We start from the raw sequence: 14,398 nt of genomic DNA on the forward strand, positions 1-14,398 counted from the left end.
GTTGGATATCGGGGAGGAAAGAATGAGAGAATCAGGTTCAGGCTTAAGTAGTAGTCCTCATGCCTGGGATGAGGGAAAGGGTGAAAGAGAAGGCTCAAAGAGGGAAGAGCAACAGTTCTGTCTTGAATATGTCAGGGTGGAGATCTCATGATAATTGCTAAAGAGACAGCCAGGTCATTTATCTCTCTCTGCATTAGAAACATAAATTTGCGAGTTGGCATATCGATGGAATTTCAATCCATGGGAAAGAATGAGATCACCAAAATCAAAACGTTAAGGCTGAAGAGAGAAGCACTGCAAAGGCTAAAACCTCTACTGTTCAAACAGAAGACAAAGGCCTGGCAAAAGGGCAGTGAGGTTCCAAACCACTTTTTCAATTGCTTGACAATAGGACACTTTTTATTTATTTATTTATTTATTTATTATCATTCATTCATTCAGAACTTCTCAAGGGGACCCATGCACCCTGGAACAACCTGGAGGTTATGCTAATCTAGCTCAGTGGTTTCCAACTGGGAAGATTCCTGCTAAGGGGAAATTTGGCAATGTCTACAGACATTTTGGATTGTTACAACATGGAAGAGAGGAGATACTATTGGCATCCAGTGAGTAAAGGTCCTGGGATGCTGCTAAACATCCCATAATGAACAGGACAGTGCCCACAACAAAGAAAAATCCAACCTTACATGTTAAGGCTGGTGAGGTTCAGAAATGCTGCTCTAGTTTGACACTTTCTATATCCAGATGAAAACTGAGTGCTGGAGTTTAAGTGACTTGATTTGTCACACAGCTCTATACAAAGTCAGTTCTAGAATCTGGAATTAGACTAGGACTTCTAAAATCCTTTGGGATAAAGATAATGGGGGGATGATAGGTGAGCAGTCTTGTAATCTCTGGACTGGAACCTAGGACCTCAGATTGCTCTAGTTTTCTTTTCATCTGGGAAAAGGCTGTAAAATTTTATTTCCATACCTTTTCTTTTGCATTAAGACTTCTGCTGAGTATAGCGTTGGGTGTCTTCTAATAGTTTACCAACCTTGGAATGATCATTTTATAAAAATGTGGAAAGAATTTAATGTATACTTTATTTATATTGGTTAAAATGTTATTGAATTCTGAAAAAATAAAACAGGTTTGCAAAAATAGAGAGCAAATCACTTCCTTTTGACAAGTTTTATAAAGCATTAATATGATTCTGAGTATTTAAAAATTAATTAATAATGTTGATCTTTTTTTTTTTAATTAACATTGCTGTGCCAAAGTTTTAAAATCTGTCAAGTTTAACTTTGTCTTTTAAGGTTGAGGTCAATAAAAAACTATGAGGTTTATAGATCGTTCAATCAAACTTGCTACACTGATTTTACAAATTATAGGTAGTTTTATCAAAAAAAGGAAATTGCCATTTTATCTTCTCTAATCAGAAAAGCAGGATCATGCTTAAGTAATTTTCATAGTTCCCGTCAATTATACAAATGTAAACTACAAAACACATTTTTAGATATTGAAGATTTTTCTGCATTAAGAATGTAGACCATAATCTAAAACTGAATGCATCATAAAAGAAAAATACTACCACATCATTACATATTAGCTTTGATTCTACCTGTCATCAGAAAATAATTTAAGAAGCCTCTTCCAGTTCTACAATTTAATTAAGGGCTCCCAACTACAGGAATAAACATGAACTATAGCTTTGTTTTTCTTTATTTGAATTTCAAGAGTGCATTTTTAAAAGAGTGGCATGCTGTAAGAGAAAGTAAATGATGAGCGAGGTCTAAATTTATTTGCAACTGGCTTGAGTATCCTGACAGTAAGCCATTATTCTATTACAATGCTTTGAAGAATGAATCCAGCAAGTGTAGAGGGAGCTAGGAAACCTCTATAATTCTGTCACTCTAAGGGGAAATATACGAAATTTTACTGTATACAAGGTTTAAACACTCAGACGTTAAATGTTTTGATGTAGCCCACTTTGTAAGGGTGAGGTGCAACTGGAGTTTTGTCACTCAGGGGGCTTGCTTGCACATCTACTTGGAAAACACGGCCCCCCCTTCTTAAAGCTTAAGACATTAGCAAAAATATAACTAGAAATCTGGGGTTTTCAGATGCCTTTGTTGATTTGCTTGTATTAGCCAAGGCTAAAATCACATTACATATTCACTATCATTTATTTGCTAGAAAAATAGAGTAGGAAGCAAATAAAGTTTGGTCTCCATCATCCACGGCTTTCTGAAGTTATCAATTCACCTTAATCAGCCAGGCAGCCTGCAATAATTTGTTATTCCAGTAGGGAATCTAGAAATATTTCAGGCATGTTGTTCATCTCATTCATTTAGCATGAAATCCCTAAAACATCATTAAGTGATGCAGAAAATTGGGAAGGAGTAATGTCAATAATCCATCTAAATGCCTCAAAGTCACTGAAAGGCATTAGTCTATTTGATGTTCATGGCTTTCTCCTGTGAGATGATGTTTACCAGGTCAAATTTAATTTTGATTATTTTTCTCCCTAGAAATCTTAAATGGCAAAATGAAAATGAATACAATGATGTGGATTTCTCTGTCTTTCTCTTCATCTAAGGTCTGACACCTTTGAAAAGGAAAGTAACTGTTGACTTATATATTCACCTCAAATGTGGGCTGGGATTTCTTTTCAACCAAAAATTTATTTTAATTTGAATACCAACTTCAAATAACAACAAACTTTTGAATTTGATCTGAAATTGGGATTGCCATATTTCACAATTAAAAATACAGGAGGCCCAATTAGGTTAGAATTATTTCTAGTTGTTTATGCATATAGACCTTGAGATGCATATGTACATTGAGATGGGAATCCTTTGTATAATTTTTCTTTATCTCTCTCTATATGTGTGTGTGTGTATGTGTGTGTGTGTGTATATATCCTCTTGGGAAAATTGATGCATTAGATTATCACAGCCTATAAGAAATAATCACTTGATTCACACAACTGTTTTAATTTCACATGCAGCAAACTACTTTTAGATTGAAATTTTGACTTCCGTTCTGGATTTTTTAACAGGAGATCAAACAAATGGAAATTTATCAGTTCAGTAATCAAGTTTCTTATGTAAACCTTCTAAAATGGTTAAATAATTTTGTTATTTCATAAAATAGAATACTGTAAAGCATCCAAGGTAAGTGAGTGAAAACTACTCGTAAACACACGGATACATCTCCAAAACTAAGTTAAAAAACGAAAGCAAGTTGCAGCAGGATACAATATTATTTAAATTTGTAAAAATGTGAAACAACGTAATGTTTAGGGATATGTATACATATGTAGTAAACATCAAATTAGTTAGAGCACTTATATGAGAGCAAGGAACAGACAGTGGTAAGAAGCATGTGAGAAAACACAGACATACAAGAGATTTCAATTCCATGTTGTATATTTCATATCTTAACCTTGATGATGGGTATACAAGTGTTCATCTTCACATTTTGAATATCTGGAGGTCTTTTTAGTAAACCAAACAACAGCAATAATTAAAAATAAACCTATAAAATGGCCTCATATATACATTAGTCCCCTAAATTTGGCCAGTATTAATCCATCCTTTTAGAGTTTGTTTCAGCAAAACTAAAAGATCCTGGAATGCAGCCCCCACACCAACCTCGTCCTTTCATGGAGTTCTAGGTATCACCTCCATCTGGTCAACCTTAAAGCCAGCAACTATCCGGGCATGCTCCACTAGGATGAGCAGAAATGAATGTCTAATCTTGACAACACAAAGAAAACTTAGCACTAAGATGCTAGAGGATTTTGAAGGATTAATGTACTCTGCAGGCAAAAATCCAAGTAACTTTAATATATGAAGTTGAATAGGTTTCAGTTCAACCAACCTTAGATCTCACCTCTCTCAAATAAAATTAGATTCTTGCAAATATTTTAAATATATTGTGACATTTAAAAATCTTGGTATTTAACAGCTTTGTGTCATTTATAAAATGCTCGATGCTGGGCTTCTCTAACTGACTCCTTTTTTACACGCCTGTCAACTCTTATTGGCATCATCTCCTGGCACAATGTACTAGAGATTTTTATTTTTTTTAATAGCTTCATGTTTCTATTATCCCACTAAGACACTAAATTCAAGGTTCCTGGCACTTTCGGTTGATAGAAAATTTGCCTCAAACACTCTTGAATTAACCATTTAATTAATATAACTAATTCAATATTACCTGATTTATATACTTACCATTTAGGGTGCTTCTGTCAATCAAATTAGTATCAACTGGCCAATAACCTCCATCTCCATGACGACCTGTTCATTGGAAGAGCATGTCAGAATGTTAGTACATACCACGAAGGCACAAATCAAACAAAATGATCAGACAAAAAGAATAAATAGTTTAACATTCACAATAACAGAATAGATTACTTTGACAAGGAAAGCCTGACAATTCTAATACCTTACACCTGTAACAAAATGTTATTTTCTATGTGTGAGAAAAACAAGTCACAAAAGTAGACTCTCTTAAACAAGGAAAATTTAATGTTTCACTGATAAGCCATCCTCCATTCTTTTTGTTCCTCCAATATTCTTATTAAAGTGTTTTTTTGTTTGTTTAAAGGTGCAGCAGCAGTATCAGTATAAATGCTCTTCTCCTGAACTTTTTTTGTTTGAGATGGAGTCTCACTCTGTCACCAGGCTGGAGGGCAGTAGCCCGATCTCAGCTCACTGCAAACTCCACCTCCCAAGTTTAAGCAATTTTCCTGCCTCAGCCTCCCAAGTAGTTGGGATTACAGGCATGTGCCACCATGCCCAACTAATTTTTGTATTTTTAGTAGAGATGGGGTTTCACCATATTGGCCAGAATGGTCTCAGGCTCTTGACCTTGTGATCCTCCCACCTTGGCTTCCCAAAGTGTGGGGATTACAGGTGTAATCTCCTGAACTTTTTAGAACAGAAATAACTCAGGTTCTAGCTACTAGGTTCTGCAGATACTGTCACCCATCTGACATGACTTTATCGGAAATTATTACTATCCTACATGGGCCAGCACATTTCATCTTATAACTGGGCTTTGGGTATTCTCTTTGTTATGTGTCAAACACAGTACCTGGGAATGAAATTCCAGAGTGGAAGTAAGAATGGGGGTTATGTCACAAACCATATGGTCTGAATATTTCCTACAAATACACCATGAAGGGAAGAAGGCTCCTTCAGTATAGCATTATCGGAAATTCTGCCTTCCATTAGGTGTATAACAGCTATGAAAGTAGTATTAAAGGGAAATGAGCCAGGAATTCCCTCTAAATAATTATACTATCATCCAAAATTTAATTAATGGTGTTTCATCACAGATAATTCTTTTCTCTATTGATGCATTCATAGAACTGAAATTATTTGATTAGACTTTGAGTTCTAGAATATCTAGGTAGACTACCTATATAAAACATTTGAGAGTTGAATCTATATGCAAACGAAGACCAGAATATAGGTAATTCTCTCTTTTTTTTTGCTTAAAACTGTTATTTCTGAAAGCAGTTGCAATCAGTGGACATCACAGAGAAAGCCAACCAGGACAGTCAGCTACAATAACATAGGTTGTTTCCTCACACTTAATAGACTTTCGTTTTCTTCATCTCTATAACTTTCAAGTCTTGATTTTGTGACATTATTTTGCATAACAAAAACTACCCTTACTAAAGCTTTGCCAAGATTTTATCATTTTATTTGCAAAACAGCTTTGAAGAAACACATAGAATCCTGTTAACTGACTCTACATTCACAATTTTTAAAATTCTTTTGATATCAAGTCAGAGCTGAAGTTAGGACGTCAAGCTTCCAGGAAGCAATAAGATAAATTAATTCAATCACGTTGTATCTTCAGCATAAAATGACACATTTACTATCTGCTGGGCCAATAACTGTGAGTGTGTAAAGAAGTAGGAGATAGGATGGAGGCTCCTATGTGTGTGTGTGCGGGGACTGGTGGGGGGAAGGTGGTGGTGAGAGGAACAACTAAAATGAGCTGAAATTGTCAACATTTTAGTGGGCTGACAAAAATGCGGACAAGTCTAACCCTTTTACAAATACCTTGTTTATATAACTCTGACACATTTGGGGTTTCAGTGAGCAGTGGACAAGCTATGCCCATGAGACACTGTGAGATCAATGTTGGAAGAACTGATGAGAGGTGGAAACTCTACATGAATATTAAGATGACTTCTCTAGCAACTGAAAGCAGCTAGATTGCAAAGCAGCCAGCCAAAAGAGATGCTAACAACCCCATCACTTAGGCCAGTAAAGCAATACATGTTTCCTGTTGGGAGTAATCCTGTATCAGCTGGAAATTAGGCAGATAGTCTATGGAGGATTTTCCCTTTTCTCCAGCAGCCTGGCAAATGTCTTTTTAATGAAGCTTCCAACTCTCCCTGTAATTTGTGGCAGGATGCAAAAACAAGCCCACAAGCATATCCATATATCACATACACATAAAGCTCTCTGAGCACAGCACCCCTTAGATTTAGCGAGGCTATTGATTACATAGTGAACTTCAATAGGTAGAAGAAATCAGATGTCCTATAGGTCAAAGCACTGGGTGAGATAAAGGAACTCTAGAAATGTTTCTAAATAACAAGGAGTAGCTTAAAGCTTGTACATTCAACTCACAGAATCTGATATATTGATGTGGGTTAACATTTTGTCCCTTGTAATTAGATTGATACCACAAAAGGAAATCATGTAACCCTCAACACACCCAACAGAAAGTACTTTTTAAAAAGCTGATGTCATCAAGGAGCAAGTTTAGATTTATAGTGATTCAGATTTCTTGCACCACGTCAGCAAAAAAAACCATAAAACCCATTTCTGGGATATAGATGAGCCTGAAATCTCTTGATATAAAGACAGAGGTATCAAATTTTAATTTTGAGTGGTGTTAGATTTCCATTCTCTGAAATATGTCTTTTAAATTTCAGGAAGCCTCCCTTTGTGGGGCTAATACATCATTATAATAATGATAAAAGATTCTCCCATTGCTTTAAGGAGAGCATCACCAAGTATTCAAATGAAGAGACACAAGAGGCTAAAAAAGAAAGGATATGGGTGTATGGGTGTTACTCCTTGGAAAATCATAGCATTTTAAAGAGATTGTAGCTGTACCACAGATATTATATGTGTTGAGTTACCTTGGTTAATTTCATAAGCACTGATTTAGGGAAAGAGAGGACTAATTAGAATTTAGAAAACAGCTAGAGTGAAAGTCAGCTAATGCAAAGATATAAACTACTTCCCTATCCCAGAGGTCTTCATTTTATTAACGGAGCATAAAACTGGTCATAATTCTTTCGAAAATTTATTAAATGCCTACTATATGCAAGGCATAGTCCTAAATCCTCAGGGAAGGACTAGTATAAAAAGATATATTAGATATGGATCCTGCCATGACAGGGAGAGTTGGTTCATTTTAATCAGATCCTATGCAGGCCTTTTTATGGTTAATAATAACTAACTGTAGATGGTTCTTAATATGTTCTGACATTAAAGATTTAAGAATAACTTAGTTCATTTATTACTATAAACTTATTACTAGGTTTAATTAAAAATGCTTAATTATTATTAAAGTATTATTATTAAAAGTATTATTAAAAACTGCATGCAAATAAAAATATTTTTTCAGTCATATAACATTATATATTTCATAGTTATATTTATCTTAAAATCCCGAATTACTTGTTTGCATATCATACTAAATTTTTAACAGTTTTCCAAATTAAAATTCTAAATAATTAAATGGATTTATGGAAATTCAAATATAAATTTTTGGGAAATAATCTAATAAATTTCAGTTTTCTTCCCTCAAATAAAGTTCAACATGGCTTAAAGAATTTTGAAAATGGGTATTTTTTTCCTTTTTATATGAATTAATAATACAATTTTATACGAATAGTGATTAAAGTATACTATTTAAAGGCCGGGTACGGTAGCTCACCCCTGTAATCCAAGCACTTTGGGAGGCCAAAAAGGGTGGCTCACTTGAGGTCAGGAGTTTGAGACCAGCCTGGCCAACATGGAAAAACTCCATCTCTACTAAAAATAGAAAAATTAGCTAGTTTAGGTGGCACATGCCTACTCTGGAGGCTGAGGCAGAATTGCTTGAACCCGGGAGGCAGAGGTTGCAGTGAGTCGAGATTGCATCACTGCACTCCATCCTGGGCGACAAAGCAAGACTCTGGCTTGGTAAAAACAAACAAAACAACAACAACAACAACAAAACACAGTGTACTATATGAATAGAATTCTACAGGATACAAAGAGTTCTGTATTATATTGCTGTGTACCTATATTTTCTCAATAACACAAATTGAGGATGGGGAAGAATGAGATATTAAAGAGCAATTAATTTATGTATCACTTAACAACCTAGGGATTTTATGCAACTATTTTCATTTTTTTCAAAACAAATCAACTTCTGACAGAGAGTTTTGATAATTAAAGCAAATGATTTTCTACTTTCACCTTAGATATTGGAACCAGGAAATGGTAACTTCAGAAACAAAAATTAAAAAATATTAAATAAGCATTGGCTGAGTTAAAATAGTGGAAGCTTATGGCTGTTTTTGAGTTATTCAAAATAGTTTTTACACATTTAAATATATTTTATTTAGGTACTGCTTAGGCAGGTCCTATCTAGAAATTTCATGTTCCTCTTCCTTCTTTGAATTTTTAAAATATGATAAAGTTGCTTAAGGAGTTGCCTTTTACATTTTATTTAAAAGATGGGCCTCATAAGCAATCTTTTATCACTTTTTAGCACATGCCATATGCTACTTTGGACAAAAGTTAAAGTCTTCTGGATTTCCTTGCCACCTGTTCTCTTAATTGAAAAAAAAATGGGCAGAAGTCATATGACTTCCTTTTAGAAGTCTGTTCATTGTTATATTCCTTTGTGCTAACTGAAGTGACGTGCAAAATGTGTTCTCAATGTCCTATAAGTCAATAATGCCCAATAGGATGCTTCGTAAAGTTTTAATAAGTACAAATCTAATTACTATTAAGCCATTTATTCTTTATGTTCTTGTCCTGACATGTCACCTAAATTATGTGTATATTTTTATCTTGACATGTCACCTAAATTATGTGTATATTTTTATTGTGGTGTGTATATAAAATGAAATAACATTAATGTTTATATTAAATCCTTACTTGCAGCACATATGGGGAGAACTGGGAATCTTTTCCATGATAAAAAATTTTGGGCACTAAACAAAGATTAATTCAACTGGGATTTCCGCCCTAGAGTCTACATTTTCCACGTGGTTGTTTATATGTACAGAGAAGAGAGGATGGAAAATTAATCTGTGGAAGACATGGAGAAAAGTGGATGTGGTAGTTCTAATCATTTCTTTAATCCATCTTCCCTGATGGGGATAACAGAGGGTCATCCAGGATGACATTCCTACAATCAATCCCTAGAGAAAAACATATGGCCCATAATCTAAATCAAATGGACAGATTGGCCATCTAACAAATGTTCAATATATATCCTTCCAAGGATGCAGAGCACTGAGCTATCTTCTTGATCTTAGAATTTGTTCTCTGAAAATAATTCTGATGATAATGATAGAAATTGTATTGATTTTGTGTCTTGTATACCAGTGGATAAAGAATATCCATTAATATTACCTGAATACAACTTTACTTTCCATCCAACACACAGATCATATTGAGATATATTTAAAGTAGGTGATTTGTCAGAGGCGGAAATGTGTTTCTAAAAGATTGGTTTACCAGATAGTTGATAACAATGCTGATTTTAAACAAAGGTATCCGGCATCAAAAACCAGAAAGCAAAATCATAACCAATATCTAGGATATTTCAAATATTTTAATAGAAAAGAACTAATGAGCTTTTTTCACCTTTTCCTAAGGTGTTTTCAAATCGACATGAAAGAAAGTTCACTGGCTAAAAGAAAATAGATTGTTACAACTATTCCTACCACAGATTGAGCCCTGGTGCTCAACAAATCCTTGCTGCTTTCCCTTCTTCAAAAAGTCTAAGGGAAACAATCTGCAGATAAGAATGCATTTGGTAAACTACTCTGAGACAGACAGAGTGCAAGAAAACCAAATATTCTGAACTTATACCATAAAATATGAACAGGTTAGACTCTTCCTATCAAGCAAATTCATTTTTTTAAATTCTTAGAAATCAAACTCAAAACTAAGATAATTTCACACACAAATAAAATGAAATCGAGTGAGCATAAGTTATTACAAAAATATCAGGGTACAAAATAGAAACTGTGGGCATCCTAGACAAACTTAAACAAATGAATTTATTATCCTAATTTTTGCTCTTGGTTTACATCTTAGCTTGACTATCTGAGGCATACATGTGGTCTCTTGCAGAGCTTGGCAAATGATAGGTGAAAAAAGTTATCTGAGCAATCTTCTAAAGTAGGAAAAAAGTTTACAAACATTGAATTCTTTTTTCAATCACCCACATAAAAGCAGAATACTTTACCAGGCTAACCAGGGGAATGAATATATATACATACATACATACACGCGTGCACACACACACACACACACATATATACACACACACACACATATATATTTAGAAGCACACTGGTTATGTCTATGAATTCTAGTACTTCTCATTCTTACATTCTTGATATCTCATTGGGGAGAGCAGACAAAAACTGAAAAGGCAAATATTAGGGAACCAAAGGAGCTGGACATATCAAGATCTTTTGATAAAAGGAAAGTGGTTAACCTCCTTCTTAAAGATTTCAGGTCAGAAAAGATAAGTTCTGACCTACATGACAACAACTATACTTAGTCTATCTCCCTTATATGGCTGGTGATGAAAACTTGTCAACTGCTCCTGATCACCCATTTCATAACCTTCCACATAGCTAAAGCCCAATATGTTTATTAGTTATTATAATTATTATTCATGCAAGTTAGGAATGAAACATCAGAATAACAATTGAATTGTTAATGGAATAAAATATAAAGATGGCTTAATAATATTAGTAGTATAGTGGTAGATGGTGATCTCTGAAGTCCTTCCTCTCATTGGACTCTCCTTTTATGGACACATGTCTCTAGTATATCTGAAGTAAGAGTCAGCCTAGGGATCTGAGAAACCATTTTTATACGCAGCTTAGTCTTTACTAAAATCTAAAAAAGCATTCTGTTCCTCAAAATATGGGCACTGTCTTAGATAGCTGGATATTTCCAAGAGCTAGCTCATTTGCCAGGCTACAACATGAAGAATGAGACAATCTTTTTTGGCTTATAAAAGAGCATCTGTTCTCAAAGGCCACGGAATGATCCATGAAAGCCTTGCCCATCTGCGTGGTTCACAGGCTTATCCCAAAGCAGGTGTGAGATACTTTTGTGCCTGAACAAATTTGCCACACATCCCAGGAAGAAAAGTCAGGAGAGGATGAGAGAGCTCTCTTCTCCAAGTGACTATAAGTCTGGAAGTTGCAGCTGCAGTCTGAAAACACTAGAAGATGAGCATCCTGCTGGGGCCCTGCTAGTCTGTGTACATAATGACACTGCTGGAACACAGTATTTCCTCACTCACGTCTCCATCCATGCTTCATCCATCCACTCAACAAATACATTAAGTAGATCCACAGTGGTAGGCATCAGGGATATAAGATGACTATTGCAGAAGTTTGTAAGTCAGTGAGATGGAAAATGTTAAGTGAATAATTATAACCATATGGTAATTTCCAAAAATTAAAAAAAAAACAAAAAACAGGTGACCCAGTGGAAAAACAGGATGATTATCTACTTATGCCTAGCAAAAGGCTTCTCAGAGGAGGTGGCATTTGAGGTGACAATTCTTTTTTCAATCACCAAAGTAAAAGCAGTACACTTTGCCAGGCCAACCAGTGGAGTGAGAGATACATATATATGTTTTTTATTTTTAAGAAGCACATTGGTTACTCCTGTGAATTCTACTACTTCTCATTCTCATATTCTTGATGTCTCACAAGGGGGACTGGACAAAAACTGAAAAGGCAAATATTAGGGAGCCAACAGAGCTAGACAGATCAAAATCTATCTTGATATATTAGGTAGAAAAACGTGAGGTGGATGAGCTTGGAAAGAAATGCAGAAATAAAATAATAAAACTCCCTATATGCACTGAAAAAGGGTCTAGATTTTATCTTGTAGAGGACAGAGATCCACTGAAGATATTTTAAGCAGAACACTGATTCAATTACACAAGTATTTTAGAAAGATTATTACAGATGAGTGTTAAACTAAATGGATTAGAAGAAACTAATGCAATAAATATGGCAATAATATTAATTATGAATCTCTGAGGTAGACATTACTAACCCCATTTTATAGCTGAGGAAACTGTAGTTCAGAAAGATTAATAAACTCAGGGTTTCATTTGAAGTGGCTGAGCCTGTATGACTCTGATGATGATGATTTTAGCAATATAGGTGAATTAATAACTAAAAGAAGGAATGAGTGGCCAGGCGTGGTGACTCAAGCCTATAATCCCAGCACTTTGGGAGGCTAAGACAGGCAGATCACTTGAGGTCAGGAGTTCGAAACCAACCTGGCCAACATGGTGAAACCCCATCTCTACCAAAAATACAAAATTTAGCTGGGCGTGGTGGCAGCTGCCTGTAATTCCAGCTACTCAGGAGGCTGAGGCAGGAGAATCACTTGAACCCAGGAGGCAGAGGTTGCAGTTAGCTGAGATCATGCCAATGCATCCCAGCCTGGGTAATAGAGTGAGACTCTGTCTCCAAAATAAATAAATAAATAAACAAACAAACAAACAAACAAATAAAAAGAAGTAATGGGGAAAATGGTGGACAGAAATTAGAGCACTTCAAACAGTTGGTCCTGGGGTGTAAGGGTGAAAGTTTCGGTTTGTCTGACTTGAGATGGTGGCTCCATTCTCAATTGAACATACAGAATAAAAGAAAGCTTTGGCAGGGAAAGAAAAATAGTTTCTTTGTCACCATGCAGAGTACTGGAAAAAGCGTAGGTGCCACTTCAGAAAAGGTTAACAGAAGCCACAAAAAAGGCCAAGAAAATTCTTTGAAGATGACTGCTACTGAGGCCTCATTCCTACTCCCATCCCGTCATCCTTTTCTCTCCCTATCCCACAGTCACACCCCTCCAAGCAGGAAATGATCAATATCAGCAACCAAGAGTGAATGAGTTTACAAGGCTCTATATACAGAGGAGGTGGCAGGTCTTCACTGGCCAGGGTAGACAATAGCTACTTGATGTGTTCAAAAGTAGGAAAACCCAAGAACTACCACATTCGAGCAGAAAGAAACAGCAAAAGCCTCTTCGCCAATTTATGTCTCTGCCACAGCGTACCACTCTGCAAAGGCAGGCATAAGATATGTTTGTGACTGAGCAGATTGAATCCTAATTGTTCCCGGAGCCCATCCCGTAGTCCTCATTACTTCCCAGCTTCTTGGCTTCCTAACTTCTCTAATCCTAGAATTTCTCTACATAAGGGATCAACTACTCTTTCCCCCCGTAGTAGTTTGCATTGAGTCAAGTTCTACTCATATTTAAAGCCCAGTCTTGGCTTTTAAGAAGTCTTTTGTAATCCAGCTCACGATGATTTCTTCTCTGAAATCCCATAACATAGACATGTAGACAGTACCATCTGATTTGGCATTTCGCATTTTTCATACTGGCCTGAAGTTGTTACTATTGTCCTCCTAACTATATTGCAAGCTTCTTGAAAATGGACCCATGGAACCATACTTTCTTCTAACGCTTTGCCAGCATCATTCTCTTCTAATGTTTTTAGTGCCAGCACAGTACTGGGTACATAGTTGTCCACAAGCTTTCAAAAGAGAGTCTAGTTCTTTTCACACTTCCTAGCCACAATTTTAACAAACTCATCAGCATCCATTGGTTTTGATTTTCTCCTTTTCGTACCCAGAATTCCAAGCAGCTGGTGAAATTCAAATCTATAAATTTTCTGCTAAACAAGGAAGGAAAGCAACAGTAGAGGTCACAAAAAGGGTCCATCTACAAATGTAACTACTATCAGCTGAATTACAGAGAACTTGTTTTCCTATTTAGCTTTTATTTTAGTAGGTGACTACTGAATATATTTTTCCCTGTTGGAAATATATGCATAAATTCTCTTCTCCCCCAAGATCAGTAAATATACAATATCCAAAGCCATTTGCACTATCACTTTCAGCTGTCCAATCTATACATTTTCATTCGATGGTAAAACTTATCTTTCCAGATTACTCTGTGACTGCTTCCCCAAACATTTGTGTCATGATTCTATTAAACAAACACTTATCAGAAAACTAAAACAGGACAGATTCTAAATTAGGGAGTGGGAATGACAATGTGAAGAATCCAGTCAGTTCTCTGTCCTTGGAGAATTTAAA

The 14,398-nt window shown here is 35.6% G+C and overlaps 1 protein-coding gene across 3 annotated transcripts in view; it reads right to left on the minus strand.

Moving 5' to 3' along the window:
* DCC (DCC netrin 1 receptor) overlaps positions 1 to 14,398 on the minus strand; it is a 1,184,710-nt gene that overhangs the window by 95,761 nt on the left and 1,074,551 nt on the right. For all 3 annotated transcript variants that reach the window (XM_012464272.3, XM_012464274.3, XM_012464273.3), the window contains exon 22: positions 4,224 to 4,289. In XM_012464272.3, coding sequence (XP_012319695.1) covers positions 4,224 to 4,289 — 66 coding nt within the window. The remainder of the gene's footprint in view (positions 1 to 4,223; positions 4,290 to 14,398) is intronic.

The sequence above is a fragment of the Aotus nancymaae genome, unplaced genomic scaffold, assembly GCF_030222135.1.
Source record: "Aotus nancymaae isolate 86718 unplaced genomic scaffold, 86718_ANA_hifiasm-v0.15.2.pri h1tg000020l, whole genome shotgun sequence".
Taxonomy (NCBI): Eukaryota; Metazoa; Chordata; class Mammalia; order Primates; family Aotidae; genus Aotus; species Aotus nancymaae.